The sequence below is a fragment of the Microcebus murinus genome, chromosome 2, assembly GCF_040939455.1.
Source record: "Microcebus murinus isolate Inina chromosome 2, M.murinus_Inina_mat1.0, whole genome shotgun sequence".
Classification (NCBI taxonomy): domain Eukaryota; kingdom Metazoa; phylum Chordata; class Mammalia; order Primates; family Cheirogaleidae; genus Microcebus; species Microcebus murinus.
The window spans coordinates 26,691,360-26,705,799 of NC_134105.1; the positions used below are offsets into that span (position 1 = coordinate 26,691,360).

The window sequence follows — 14,440 nt, forward strand, 5'->3', positions numbered from 1 at the left end:
GAGTCAGCCCAGAATCCATGTGAAAAAGACAGGAAATAAACACGAAATTACAAACAGCATAAAAATAACCACATTTCCAAAGCAGATTTTTCTGATTCTGCGAATTCAAGCAGGAGCAGCAAAAAAGCCCCAAATCTCTTCATACTGAGCATCTTAAAGCCAGGGCCTGTGAAGGAGCCCTAACTTTGCAGATCTCACGGTCCACTTCCTCCCTGACCATTCCAGATCTTTCCATCTGTTGTGTGACCTCAAGATGCCATCTTACCTCCTAAATCCTTAGAGCCCATTTACCTAAACCTCATTCCCAGTTCAGAGGCAAAAGCCAATTCCTCTGGCTCTGTCATTCTAAAACTCTTCAGCTTCTCTGGCCCTTTGGCTTCTAGTCCAGGTGTTCCCGGCCAGCTCTCATTACCCCTGTAAGGGACAAAACCTCCCCCCTTTCTCTGAGACACGCTAAGGTCACCCCTGGCATGACTTTTCCATCTGGGACAGGCCTTTGTCAAATCCCTCCCCCATCACAGGGCTTCTCAGACACATCCAGGTGGTGGAGCACCTGGAACGGCTAGGGTTGTTTGGGGAATGCCACGAAGCTGTGACACATTTAATTCCCATCACCTGAATGAGGAGTAATTTTATTTACTAGCAGAAAATACAGCTCTATTATAGGTATGCAGGGCTCCACAACTCAGGAAATAATAACACACAAAATACTTTTAAGAAATCACATTTAGCAAGATAAAAATACATAACATAAGCCTACTTACCAAATGCAATGTGAAAGATGATGCTGACAAGCTGAGCAAAGATGCTTGGTATCAGGTGTGATATTTGACAATGGGATGTTCACTCGTTTTGTCATCTGCTGCTGCTCCCTAGCAGACAAGCCGTACAAGCCACCAAAGGTTTAAGAACAATTTATGTGGCAGGGGAAAAAAAAGGAGACAATTCTATCCATTAACTTCATTTTCTTTTACCGTGTGTTACTCTGTTTGAACAACCACAAATAACCATTCTTACCAGCCTACTGTGTGCCCACTAAACACTTCCGTCCAGTTTGTGAATACCTGCGTGCTACAGGAATAGCATCTGAAAAAAGAATGCCTGTTTAGCAAGACCTTACAATAACCACAATCACCCCTGCTAGAAGAGTCAGCATGCAGATGGCGCCACGCATTACCCCAGGGCCTGGCTGCTCTCCGTGGTGCTGAACATAGAGGTTGAGGTGACCCTTAATCTCCCTGACTCTTGCCACACCACACACAGTGTATCTATTATCTAAGAGTTTTTCTAAACACATAGGAATTTGATTTGTATTTCTCCCTCAATGTGGAATATGTTTCATAGGTTTGTTTTTCCATGTTGGAAAAATCTAGGCTCTTTAGCTCTCTTAAGACTGCAAATCTAAAGCTTCAAATTTGCAAATAGTGCATGCATGCATGTGTGCATGGGTGTGTGCGTGTGTGTGTGTAATAGGAAGGTAGATAGAGTTTTCTTAATAGACTGAGGGTTAGAGGAGCATGCATTTGTCTGGTTTTCCCAGGGCTCACCAAGGACATGGCACAAGTCATTTCCCTTAACCTGTCCTCAGCATCCTGATCTGTGACAGAAAAGAATGGAGACAGGCAATACTCTTGTAGCCCCAGCACTTGTGGGGCCTCCACTTGTGTTCTTGTTTTTCCATGGACTCAGAGACCATCAAATAAGATGACCTTGCCTGGCTTCTAGCACTAAAAGATTTCCCGGATCCAGAGGGAAAATACAAGGCTCTGCTTCTCTTGCAAGAAGACAAGGATTCAATCTCTGTGCTCAACTCTCCCCCAGCCCTCAGTCCCCATGGACCAACCATAATTCAGCTAAACCTGAGAGTTCACCCATATTTTATTTACTGATTCAATGTTACGAGACAAGTAAAATAGACGGCTGTCACCTCTATTAAACTGGGTAGGAAAAATGGTCATGTAGGCAACAGGCTCTTCCTGCTCATGATGTGTCATCTGTTTCCCCAGGGAGGGAAGCAAGAAGCGGGGAGGGTCCAGCCTTGGAAGAGAGCCAGGTCCTGTTGTCTTTGGGAGGGGGAGCTCAGGGCTGCAAAACCGTCCTGTCTTCACTCTCAGCTACAATGATACCGTCAGTCAGGAAGCAGGACCATCACTTAAGTCCTCAGTTTCTCTACCAATTCAAAGGGAAATCACCATACTCATTCATCAGGCTTGGGATCAAGAGTGGCCACTGAGCCCCAATTTGAGAAGCCTGTGCTAAAGAAGCAAACTCCATTTGGTCATCTCATGCAAGTGCACAAACACACATGCACACACACACACTCCAAGGAACCAGTGTGGACGGTGCCTACATTCCCAGGGTTACATGGCCCAGGCTCACTGTCCATACGGCCTGAATCTCCAAATGGACTGTCAACACCTCTGCCTTACACAAAGCTGTCATGTAGACCAGGCATCTACACATCTAGCAGGATCCAGCGGTATAGGAAAGGGGGCGGGGGGTCAGGCAGCAGCGCGATGGCTGACAGCTGTCCTGAGCGTTCGGCCTATTAAGGATGGCACAACACAAACTCCCTTCCTTGGTTCAACTGCCAGAGAGCACAGGAGACGCCGAGGGGCAAGTGGGAAGGAGAGAGGGGTGAGGTCAGGAAAGGCAGGAAGATCGTGGTCTCTTCCTCAGTCTCTCCATGAAATAGACAGCTTGTGTCTCTCTCAAGAGGAGAATCTTCATGATATGAATCAGACAATGGATGTAAAGTCCATGTCCAATCCTAGGCTTGGAAAAGAATGGCCCACTTCCCCAAATACTCCAGCTCTGCTCAGTAGACCACACAGAAAAAGTTGCCGAGTTGGTGTGTCAGAAGAACACCATGGACATCATTAGCACCCTGACTTCATAGAAAAATCTAACAACGTCTTTCAAGAAATCCTCATTGACAAAATGGAAAGTGTTAGGCTGCATGCCAGGGCAGTTAGGTGGACTTACATTCAAATGACTATATTCATCAATGCATTCGTTAATTCAACAAATACTTATTAACCACCTACTACGCTAGATGCACGAGATAAAGTGGTGCATGAGCCAGCTCTGGCCCACGCTCGTCCAGTACTTATCCCTAAAGTGACAGAGACTCACGGTGCAGCAAGTGCCATACCAGGGTGCTATGGGGACTCACAGGAGGGAGTGGAGGTTGAGAGAGGCTTCCTGGAGGAAAAGACATATTTACTGGGACCTGAGTGTGAGAAGTTGGCCAGGAAGGAAAGCAGAGCAGAGGCCCAGGATGTGAGGGAAGCACAGTGCCTCCTGGGGACTGGGATGCCCAGCACAGGGGAGCAGAGGGCATGAGGCCAGGAGGGACAGCGCAGGAGCCAGTGATGCCACCACGTGGATCATAGAGGGCCTGCGGGCATAAGGAAGCCGGTGGGATTCTGAAGCTGGCTAAAGTGTAGGGTAATGGGGCCATGGCCACTTGGGGAAAGCCAACAGACTCCAGCATTGGTCATTTCCTGCCTGATGTGTTCATGGAAGGCCTGGCTGAAGGGAGGGAAGACATGTGTACCCCAGGCTCCAGACGGCATGAAGGATGCTAGGCAACAGAATGGGAACCCCAAAGGACAATGGGATCCCTTTTCCGGACAATGGTTCCCAGCCCAAACCATACTATAGACCAATAAACACTTAACCTCTCTGCCATGCACCCCAGGAGGGCAGCAGGGAGGAAGAAGAGGGTGTCATCGTGCCTCCCTTCCAAGGAGGGAGCAGTGGGAACAAGCTTTGGAGGTCCAGAAACAATGCGAGAGAGTAACCACCTGAAGGTGCAATGACAGAATTTACTGGGGATAAATGACAGGTTCTGCCTTTAGGCTCAAAAGATCAACTGCCAAAGGGAGGATGAGAGAAGTTATAGATCAGTGGCGATGCCTGTGGAAAAGCCTTGTGATCTCATGAGACCACCAGCTCAGTGTAAATCAACAGAACGAAATGGCTGCTAAAAGGGCTGAGATTAGCTGGGGTCATTTAACTAGACACTGAAGCTGAGATCTGAGCAGGTGACGCTCTTGCTGGCTTCAACAAATAAGCAGTACTGTGGTCAGCTCGCAACACGGTGCTAGAGGAATCAGACCCCTTTAGTCGGAAGAAATGCCTTTACGTTTCTGCAGGGCCACAGTGTGGGAACAAATCCGGCATCAGTGGGCAGGGTGACCACAATAGTAAGAGTGACAGATGACATTACTGAGTGCTTAGCATGGCTGTGTTCTAAGCACCTTATATGCATTAACTCATTTAATCCTTACCGAAACCCTGTGAAGCAGGTATCATCATCATCATCATCATCATCATCATTAATATTTTGGGAGATTGAATAGTTTGCCCAAGATTACACAGGTGGGAAGAGATGAAGGCAGCTTTCAAATGCAGGCCCTCGGATTCCTGAATCTATGAACTTATCCACAAAACTAGATTGCTAAAATGTATTGAGAGCTCCTTTTGTGCCAGGCATGTTAATTCTCACAATAATCCCATGAGATGAAATCTGTTATTATCCCCATCTTACAGGTGAGGGATTCTAACATTTCTCCAATGTTAGAAAAATTAGGTGACTTACCCAAAGTCACACAGCCACAAGGGAAGGAATGAGAGTTTAAACCTAGACAGATGGATTTCAGAACTTACATTCTCAACAGCCCGGTTATATTGCCTTCCTGGAACTACAGGGAGACACATTCACTCAGCGTTTTTAGGGGAATATTTGCAATAAAGATTGGAGTGGGCCAAAACACAGCAAGAAATGGGTGGGGCGTAAAAGCAGTGCGCCTCCTATGACAGGTGGCCGTTCAATCAGATATCCACCTGCATGTAGTGAGGTCCTCACCCACACGGAACAGTGGTTCTCAAAGTGTGGTCCTCAGACAAGCAGTTTCATTGTTAACTGGGAACCTGTAAAATGGCAAATTCTGAGACCTCCCCCAGACCCACTGTAGCAGAAGCTCTGGGGAGAGGGCCCGGCAATCTGCATTTTAATGAGTGATCCCGGTGACTCTGATGCCCAGTAATGTTTGAGAACCAGAGGCCTAGAATGCCCCCTGGGGTTCTTTCCAGTCTGGATTTGTGATTCTTCACCATAGACAGAAAATGGGATTCCTGAAGCCCTGGAAAGTCCTTGGCTTCCCGCTCCTGCTTTTCCGCCCAATTGGGCAGCCTTTGGAATAGCATATTTCAGTTCCGCAAAGCAGATGCGGGAAAGCTTTGCAGGCGTCTCCCCCATGCCCATATTTAAAGAGCTCATCCCTGCAGTTGTTCCGAGAACTCTATAAACCCCCTTCTGTCAGCAGCCTGTCTGCATCAGTCCCTTTAATAGCGCAGGACTTAATTGTCTCCTATGGATCGGAACCCTCTTCACACAAACCAGAATCTTCACTCCTTGTTGCTCCTTTTTTCCCCTCTGCTATCCTTAACCACCATCCAGCGTGGCACCAAATGATTTGGAGTCGAAGCCGCCACTCCCCCCGGATCTCATGCCATCTCATTATCTCCGATCTGAATGATCACGATGATGACTCTCTCCTCCCTGGCTTTTGCCCATGGCCTCATTGCCAGGTGTCTCCCAGTAGACACGACTGAGTCTATCCCCTAGGGCTCAGCCTCCAGCCACAGATCCTCTGTGCTCTCCACTGGCCTGCCCGGGAAGCACGACTGGGCTCCCCATCCAAGAAGGGCTGATCAGGATTCCCCAAACCAACCTCTTAAGAACATCCCATAACCAGGGTCTTCCTAGCTCTGAACATATGCAAGATGCATTTCAATTCAAATGCTGCAAATGCAGAAAAGAACCAGAGCCCCATGGCTGCAGGTGTGTGATAAATAATGGGCCAGAAGGAGTCTGGAGCTGACATCAGGAGCATCCTAGGAAGGGTACCTCTTTGCTGCCTGGCGCGGTGGGTAATTGGCACAGGTGGATCCACTCATTCCATTAGTGGGCAAGTGGGTTATGTGAGCAATGCATAGAGGCTGTGTGCTGAGCTGCACGAGTACTGAGCACAAGGGTTAGCACAGGGCAGAGGGCACACGAGAAGCAGACAGCCTCAAAGCTCAGAGTCTGGTGGTGGAGACATGGCCTCCAACCTTGGGCAGCCCTCCTTTTTCTCCTAACATTTCTAAAGTGCCAGGCACTGTGCAAAGAGCTTTATCTACATCTCCTTTAATCCTCACAATAACCCTATACAGACAATACTACAAGATTCAACCACATGAAATTTCTGTAGGTCAAAAACAGCCGAACACGGATCAAAATAACATTAACACTTCTCTCTCACAGATGAGGAAATAGAGGTTCACGGGTGGGGTGACTTCCCCAAGGTCACACAGCAAGTGCATGTCAGACTCACACACAAACACAGATCCACCACTTTTCATCAAACCCAAGACACACCATAAAATGTTTGTAGTACCAAGAAAGAAAAATCCTGCAAGTAAACTTGGACATGACACAGGAAGCACACACCGATTTCAGAGATATGAAAATGTGGGGTAGAGGGAGTCTATCTTAGAATCAATGAAATATATTATTTGACTCCAAAAAAATCCATTTTGCTTCTTGGCAGTGACAGGGAAGAGACGGCCTTCGACACCCTTGGGCAGCTCCTTGTCTAATGGGAGAGGCATGACACACGTGCATTAGAGGAAGCCTAGACACGCCCCCAGCATAGCCACAGCCAAGGTCAATACCATTAATAAACAAGGTGTAAAGGTCAAGGGAAGCGAAGACACGAACCTCGGAAACCGAGCCATGAGGAGAAGGAAGTGCCAGACTTGGAGCGGGAGGCGGTGTGGACCTTGGTGGTAATTCCAAAGGAAATAAAACACAGGAAGGCCAGGCAGAGGGCTCTGGGGCACGGCTGCTCTAAAGTGTGGCCAAAGGGAGAGAAAAGCAAAAACCAGAAGGATCAGTTTTCCTCAAATCCAGTCCCCTGGCCCTTAATCCTGTCTCATGTCTCCACATCACACCCAAATAAGATCTGTCTCCAGAGCACAAAGAGAAGCAGAAGGAAACATTGACTCCAAGAACAAAGGGCCAGGATCCAAGGAGGCACTCACTCTCATGGCCAGCTGTGAAGGCACGGGGTCCCCATCTAAGAGCCTGCAGAAAGTCTACTCCCTGGAGGCCTTACTAGCCTCACCTCAGTCCCAGCCTTGTGCACAGATGCCTCGATCAAAAGAAGTGCCCATTCCTGGACAGCATGTATGCTTTTTTGAAAAGACATCACATCTATTTAACCTAATGGTCAGTATCATCCCCATTTTACAGATGGGGAAGTGGAGGCCTGGAAAATAACATTATCCCTCTGACCATGCCCATCCCAAATCTTTCACCTCTGCAGTGACTGAGCAATGCAGCTTCCCCCACTTCAGGAGCAGCTCTGTCCCTGGCAGCCACCATTATCCCAATCTTTCCCTTCGCCCTGGGAGAAGGAACATGGTGGACAGAGAAGGGTCAGTTTGGGTTTGGCATGGGGAAGGGGCAGGCTCTTGCATCCAGGTCCCCCACACCCAACCCAGACGGTGTCTGTGAGCCAGCAACACACATTCCAGGGCCCAGTGGCAACAGGCCTCACCCTCGAATATTGCCCACCAGACTCAATTCCTGACAAGGCAGGATCCAGTTAGAAGGTTGGAATGTGACTCTTGCTTAAAAATAAAATGACCATAAAACCTATTAGCCTGGAAGGGATGTTGGAGAGGACAGGGGATGGGACTGAGGAAGGAAAGGGGAGGTGACGGAGGGAAGAACGAGCAAAGAGAGCTACTTCTCCAAGCACCTTCCCTGGCCAGGTCACCAGGTGATGGGGGTGGGGGAGGGGGAGACACAGACACAGGGCCCTTGGGTCTCCTACAGGCTTTGGCAAGATCTTTGAGAACAGCCTGGTGGTTCCCACTGGGATATGTAGAGTGGAGACCCCAGAGCAAAGGGATTCCTGCGGTGAAATGACCTCGCCCAAAGGCGAAGCCATCTATATCTAGGGTCTGGATTAAAGCCTCAGGCAGAGCCCGGAAGCCAGGGCAGAGGCAGGATGCAGCGAATTGGAAGGATGTGTGTCCTCTGGAGGCAGCAAATCTGCCACATGCTTCATCAGCAAGGCCAGTGTGACACTGAGCCTAGCACTGCTGGGCTTCGCTGTGGCAGAGCCCATGCAGCCATCCCCCCCAGCAGGACAAGGCAGCCCCACCCAGACAGACCATGCTCCCCAACCAGAACCACAGGGGTGGGGACACTGTGTGCAAACCCTTTAAAAAATGCTGTTTTCCAACTCCAACTACACAGCCAGCCAAAAGCATAAGACCTGGAGGCAGGCTGACTGCAGTTCCTATCCTGCTCTACTGCTCCCTGGCTGTGTGGTCTCGGGCCAGTGACTTCACCAAGCTTGGTTTCCTCATCCGGAAAATGGGATAATGTCTGCAGGGTTGCAAAGGCTACATAAGATGAAGAGAATAACTCAACAGCTACATTAATTGAGCACTTACTATGCACCCACACTATTAGCCATTGTTTGAAAAGCACTTGGCACAGTGCCTAGCCCTAGTAAGTGCACCATCAATTAGGGCCATTGTATTGCTATTGTTGTTGTTATTTTAATTTTGCTCCAGACCCCAGAGGGGCCCTGGCAGGAGACACTGTGGCCATCTCAGCACAGGCACACTGCCCTCTGGTGCTGCTGCTGGGGAATCAGCACCTGGCAGAGGGTGACTCCAGGAATCAAGCCCAAGGCCAGGGTTCCAGCCCCATGTGAGTCAGCTCTATTTCCGCTAGACCCTCGGTGCATCCACCCATCCAAAGCTGCAGCCCCCCTCCCCCCACTAACACTAGCCTCAGAGGACAAGCCAGAGCCCGCCCTGCTCCTGGAGCGTCCGGCCTCTCTGTGGCCAGGCAGGGCCTGGGGAGCCCCGGCTCCTCTCGGCACTGCACTGCGGAGTGAAGCATCAGCTCTCCCAGTTTGCTCTGGGGGTCCTGAGCGAGCAAGCGAGGCGAAGCCAGCTGCAGCTGCGGGAGGAAGGGGCAGGGGCAGCTGACTGTGACCGGGTGGAGGACGCTCAGGCTCAGAGGATGACAAACAGTCCCAGAGGCTGAGCACACTCGGGTCTCCCCGAGAAGAGCACCCCTTGCAGCCATGCAGCCTCTGCTGCACCAGGCCGTGTACCGCCCCCAAGAGGAGGGTGAGTTCTGCCGCCCCCAAGGGAAGGGGCTCCGTTTCCTGGGGCTGGGACACAGAGTGCCAGTGGGAACGCAGGGACTCTGGGAGGCTTACAGGCCCCACAAAGGATCCTACAAGCAGCCTAGCTGCCTTGCATTCCTGGCGGAGTGGGGGGTAAAGAGCTGCCCCACAAAGCCCTTTCAAAACAGCACAATGGGCTGCACTTCTGAAGTCAGCTGCAGTGCTGGCCCGCAGGGGGATTGCAGGTGACCTTGGAAGAGCCTAGTCTGGCGGGGTGCCTGACTCACTTTGCCGAAGCCACCTCGAAAAACCCCAGGTCATCCTGACGTCAAAAGACTGTTAAGCACAATGCAAGGCAGGCATCAGGAAGAAATTAAACTCCAGCTCGACAAGGAGGAAAGCCCGGGCTGACAGGAGCAGCTGGGCTGAAAAGTGGAAGCAGAAATTCCTCAAGTTAATGCTTTCTAAGGCCCCTCGGGCCACTCCCAGGTCTTGTCTGAAGCTATTTACTTCCAGGGGGGAAAACCCTATTGATCTTCATTCAGCTGCTGTCTGCTCCGACAAGGCAGCGATGTTTCAGCGCATCACCAGTCACTGCGAGGAATCTCTCATTGTTTTACACGCAGCAGCTCCCAAACCCAACGTCCCCAACATTCAGGACAATTTGGGTGATCTGATCAGAGGAGCTGCAGAAGGGGTTGGTCTGGGAACTCCAGGGGAGGAGCCTCACTGCCCTGGGACAGGCTGCTGTCACCTGCTGGGCCCCTGTACATTCAGAAAACTCAGGAGCTCGCTGCTCCATTCTGCTCTGTCTGCAGATGCTCAGAAAGCCCAGAGCTGGGCCAACCCTTCCCTCCCACCCTCCATACACACACACACACACACACACACACACGCACACGCACACGCACACCCCTGCTTTATGTCTCTGCAGTCATTTGGCTTCGAACCTCCCCACTGGCTGGCTGCAGACTGCCACCATCCACTCAAACTCCTCATCACACAGAAGAGCTGGAGAGGCTTTCCCAGCTGCGCCACCACTGTCTGGTTCCCTTTTCAAATTCCAGGCTGGCCCTCAGTCCTATGTATATCTGTAACATGAGGGAAGAACTAACCATGAAACCTGCCATGGTACTAATAGTTCCCACCAACCTGCAACTAAAGGGAACTTTCCCAACCACTAAACCACCTTTCCCAACTACTAAGGCCAACCAAATAATTTACAGATGGAGAAACTGAGGCTTGGGTGAAAGAGAGAGTGTGATTTGATCAAGGTGGCCCCGTAAACTAGTGGTAGAAAGAGCAGAAAACCCAGACCTCCTGGCTCCAAGCACAGCACACCTTCCACTTCAGCTTCTAGGTCATGTAACCTGGAAATCCAGGTCCCCACAGGAGGTCACTGAAGCCCACTTGACTGAGAGAAGAACCCACACATTGAACTGCTTTCTGTAAGTTAAGACCAGGATCCATGCAAACAATAATGACGATGATAATAATAATAATAATAATAAAATGCCGAACAATATGCCTTGAAAACCTTCAATGAGCAACACTTGATAATCACAGGCAGAATACATCTTCCACATATTCATATAAAATAATCAATGATCATTTTTCCCCCGCAGACTACAATCCAATTACTCTCTCTCCCTCACTCTCTCCCTCACTCTCCTTTGTTACTTGCAAACCATCCAAGCAATCAATGCCTTGACCTCTCCCTCTGATAGACACAATTACAAAAAGACAGAGCAATGCAATTCATCTATTCAAGATGGATTGTTTGAACACTCTGTCACACTGCTGAGCTATCCATCTCCTTGTCTAAGAGGAAATTTCAGCCCCCAAAAGAGGCACAAAGAGAGAGGGCGCGTACAGTGCTCCCTGGCCCAGAGAACCCCTCTCACACCTGCAGGAAAACCCTCTCCGGGCTGGTGCTCGGTGATGCCTGGCTGCTGGAGAAGGGTTCGGCTCCAAGCTCGGCCCACTGAGGCACCAGTCTGGAAACCAGAAGCCCCCAGCACACTCCAGAGCCCAATTTCCAGGGCCCCAATTCCTGCAGCCCCAGCCAGAGCCCTGAGATCCCAGGGAGTGGGGGTGCAGGGCAGGTGGGAAAAGGGAGATGGCATTGGGCCCAGCCAAGCCAGTGTGTTTAGGTTTCAGCATGACATTTCTCAGTCTCTCGCTCTCTCTCCCCCCTCCACCCTGCCATGTCCACTGCACTTCCCTGGCTCCAGCTAGGATTCTAGGGACAGAAGGACAGAAGGTCAGCTCCCAGGAGGTTCCAGAGAAGCCCAGAGGCCTCAGAGCCTTCCCACCCTCCACCCGAGCTGGCACAGCTCCTGCGGTCACGGTCACGTTTGGCACCAGCACCGCACCCCAGGCCATGGGCTGGGAATCAAATGGGGCAGGGCTCTTGGATATAAATGGCCTGGGCCGACACGCTAATTAATCCTGGGGCTTAATACGAAGAAGATTAGAAGAGAGGAGGGCTCTGCCATCCTTTAATTGCATTATTACACGCTGAACCCAAGAAAGGGTGGGCAGGCTTGGGGATGTGCTTTTCCTCAGGGCTGGGAGGAACTAGCCCAATTGGATCCCACAGTAAGAGGGGGCAGGTAAGGATACATCTTCCTGTGCCTTTTCAGTTCCTGTCTCTGGGGCTGCCCTCCCCTACTCCTGTCTTTCCCCGGCCTCCAAAGACTTCTATCCCTGAGGCTGGGCTGGGAGCACACCCGCCCCACCCCTGTGGAGGAGGGACCCAGGTAGAGGCACCTACAATTCATGTGATGAGCACACAGCACCCTGTAAGTCCCCCCTTTTTGCTCTCAAGGGCACCCTACCACCTGGGCCCCCAAGAAGCAGAGGAAATGAGAGAAGGAATAAAGGAAGTGCCTGCTCCTGGAAGGGTACCAAGCTGGGGCTGGAACAGGCAGAGACACGGAGACAGAAGGCATTTTCAGCTTGCCAGGAGCAGACTGGACTGCAAAGGGTTAAGCCTGACCGTGAGGGCTGTCCCCAGAGTCCCCTCCCGAGCTGTGCCTGTGCCTGGCCTCCTCTGCCTCCCTAATCGGCCTGCCAGGGTCCTGAGCATGGACTGAAAAACCTCAAGAGTGGGCAGAGCCGAGGACTGTGCTCTGCCCCATCCAGATATGAGTTCCAGAGGGTCTGGTTCCGGGGAGAGAGCTGGGGAGGAGACAGACCCTCTGGGGTTTTGATCTCCTCCTAGGAAAATCTCAAGTCCGGAAACCAAGCCCGACACGGCTTCCCGGCACCCTTTCACGGCATTGGCAGCCCAAGGTCCGCCTGGAGAAGAGCCGCAGAGGAGGAAGGTGGCCCTGGCTCGGCAGAGTTCTGCTCGCCTTGTGCCAGACGCCGGCGGTGGGCCCTCGTGAACCCAGGCGGCCAGGGTCTCCGGCCTGGCGGCGGGCGCAGGGCTCACCGTGATGGAGGCGCCGGCGTAGCCCAGTGGGCCCAGCCCTGCGGGTCGCCGGACTGGGACGCGCAGGGCCCCCGCCCAGCCCAGAGCGCTGCCTGCAGGGTGCCTTGGTCTGCCACAACAAAGTTAAAGCCCCGAGTAAGAATCTCGGGCGAGAAGAGACGCGGAGAAGCCCCAGCCTCAAAAAGCCGCGCGCAGCCCTGCCAGCCGCCGCCAGCTGCGGAGGGATTCGGGCTAACTTTGCAAACCACTCGCAGCCCTCGGCCGCCTTCCCCGGCTGCGCTGGGCGGCCTCCTCGCTCCCTTCCCCCACCCGCGCTCGCGCTGCCCCGGGCGCAGAGGCCTGGTCCCGGAGGGACCGGCAGGAGCGACCAGCGGGGGACGGCCCCTCCATGCCCCACGCCACGGGGCCGAATGGGGGCCACCGAGGCCGAGGGAGGCCACCGGAGAGGCGACCGGCTGCCCTCATCACGCGAATCTGTGCCCTGCGCCCCCGCCGCGGCCGCTGGAGCTGTGCCCAAGGTGGGGGCGAGGGGCCCGAGGGGAGCGAGAAGGGGAGAGAAGAGAAGTTGGCGCCTTCCCCAGGGTTCCCACTCGGCGGAGAAGCCGGATCCCAGAACTCGGTCTGCTGCCGGTCATGCTGGCAGTCGCCGCGAAATGCGCCCGCGACTTGGGCTGGGACTGGAACCCTTCGCCACACTCCGCCGGGTCTGACCTCCCAGGAGCGCGCCAAGGGCCCCTCGCTCGCTGCGGCCCGGCTGCCTCCTCCCCAATGAGTAAGGCCCTTGACCCCAGCTTTGGAACTTTGTCCTCACGGGGAAGAGCCTCCAGGTGGTTACCGGCTCGGCAGCCCGGAGAGAGGTTGGAAAAATCTCCCGGGATCGCGTTCAGAGGTCCCCCATTCCCGCCCCCGCCCCGCACGGAGACCCCCGGCTCCAGGGAGCCCTTACCGATCCGGATGACGTGGGGCATCCCGCGCGAGTCCGGGATCCAGAAGGCGCACACGAGGAGCCCGGCCCAGTATTCCCAAACCAGACTCCGGAGGCGCCGCCAGGGAGCGGTCATCGTTGGGCGCCGCCGAGCGTGCCCAGGGCGCGGCCGTGGCGGGCTCCCTGGGGCGGCAGCTCTAGGCGCGGGCGCGCAGCAGCCCCTGAGGCGCCGCCTGGCCCAGCCGCCGGGCTCCCGAGCGCCGCTGCGAGTGGGGGGCGCCCCGCGGCGCCGCGCACATCTTACTGGGGGGCCACCCCGCTGGCGCCCGCCCCGCCTGGCTAGCCGCCCACGGGCCGCCCGCGAGTGAGGCTCCTGGGCTCCGCCCGGGCTCCGCTCGGACTCGGCTCCGGCTCCGGCTCGCGTCGGCTCGGCTCCCGCGCGGGCTCCCACCTGCCCCGGCTGCCGGGCGCTGGCGAGCGGGCTGCACGCGTCTCCGGCCGCTCCTCCTCCAGCCGCCGCCGATGCTATCGCCCGGGCTCGCACAAAGCCCCGGAGTGGAGTTGCACGCGCGCACACACTCCCTCCCAGCCCCCTCCCCCGCGCCCTGCCTCCCGCCTCCCGCGCCGCCCGCCGCCCGCGCTCCCTCCGCGCACTCCCCCGCGCACACACACTTCACACTCACACCCGCCGAGGCGCACACTCGCGCGCTCACACCTGCGCGGGGGGCGGGGAAGGGGACCCTGGCTCGCTTTGGGGGGACGGCCGGAGAACGAGGACTCTCCTCGCTTCCCAGACGTCCCTACCCGCCCCGCCGCCCCCAGTCCCTTCAACTGCGAGGGCACGGAGCCCGGGAGCCAGGCGTGGAG

The 14,440-nt window shown here is 54.0% G+C and overlaps 1 protein-coding gene across 1 annotated transcript in view; it reads right to left on the bottom strand.

The window, feature by feature from the left end:
- GRIK3 (glutamate ionotropic receptor kainate type subunit 3) overlaps positions 1-13,753 on the bottom strand; it is a 214,530-nt gene extending 200,777 nt beyond the window's left edge. The window contains exon 1 of the mRNA XM_012779939.2: positions 13,595-13,753. Within this exon, the coding sequence (XP_012635393.1) occupies positions 13,595-13,709 (115 nt within the window). The 5' untranslated portion in view covers positions 13,710-13,753. The remainder of the gene's footprint in view (positions 1-13,594) is intronic.
- Between the last annotated feature and the right edge of the window lie 687 nt (positions 13,754-14,440).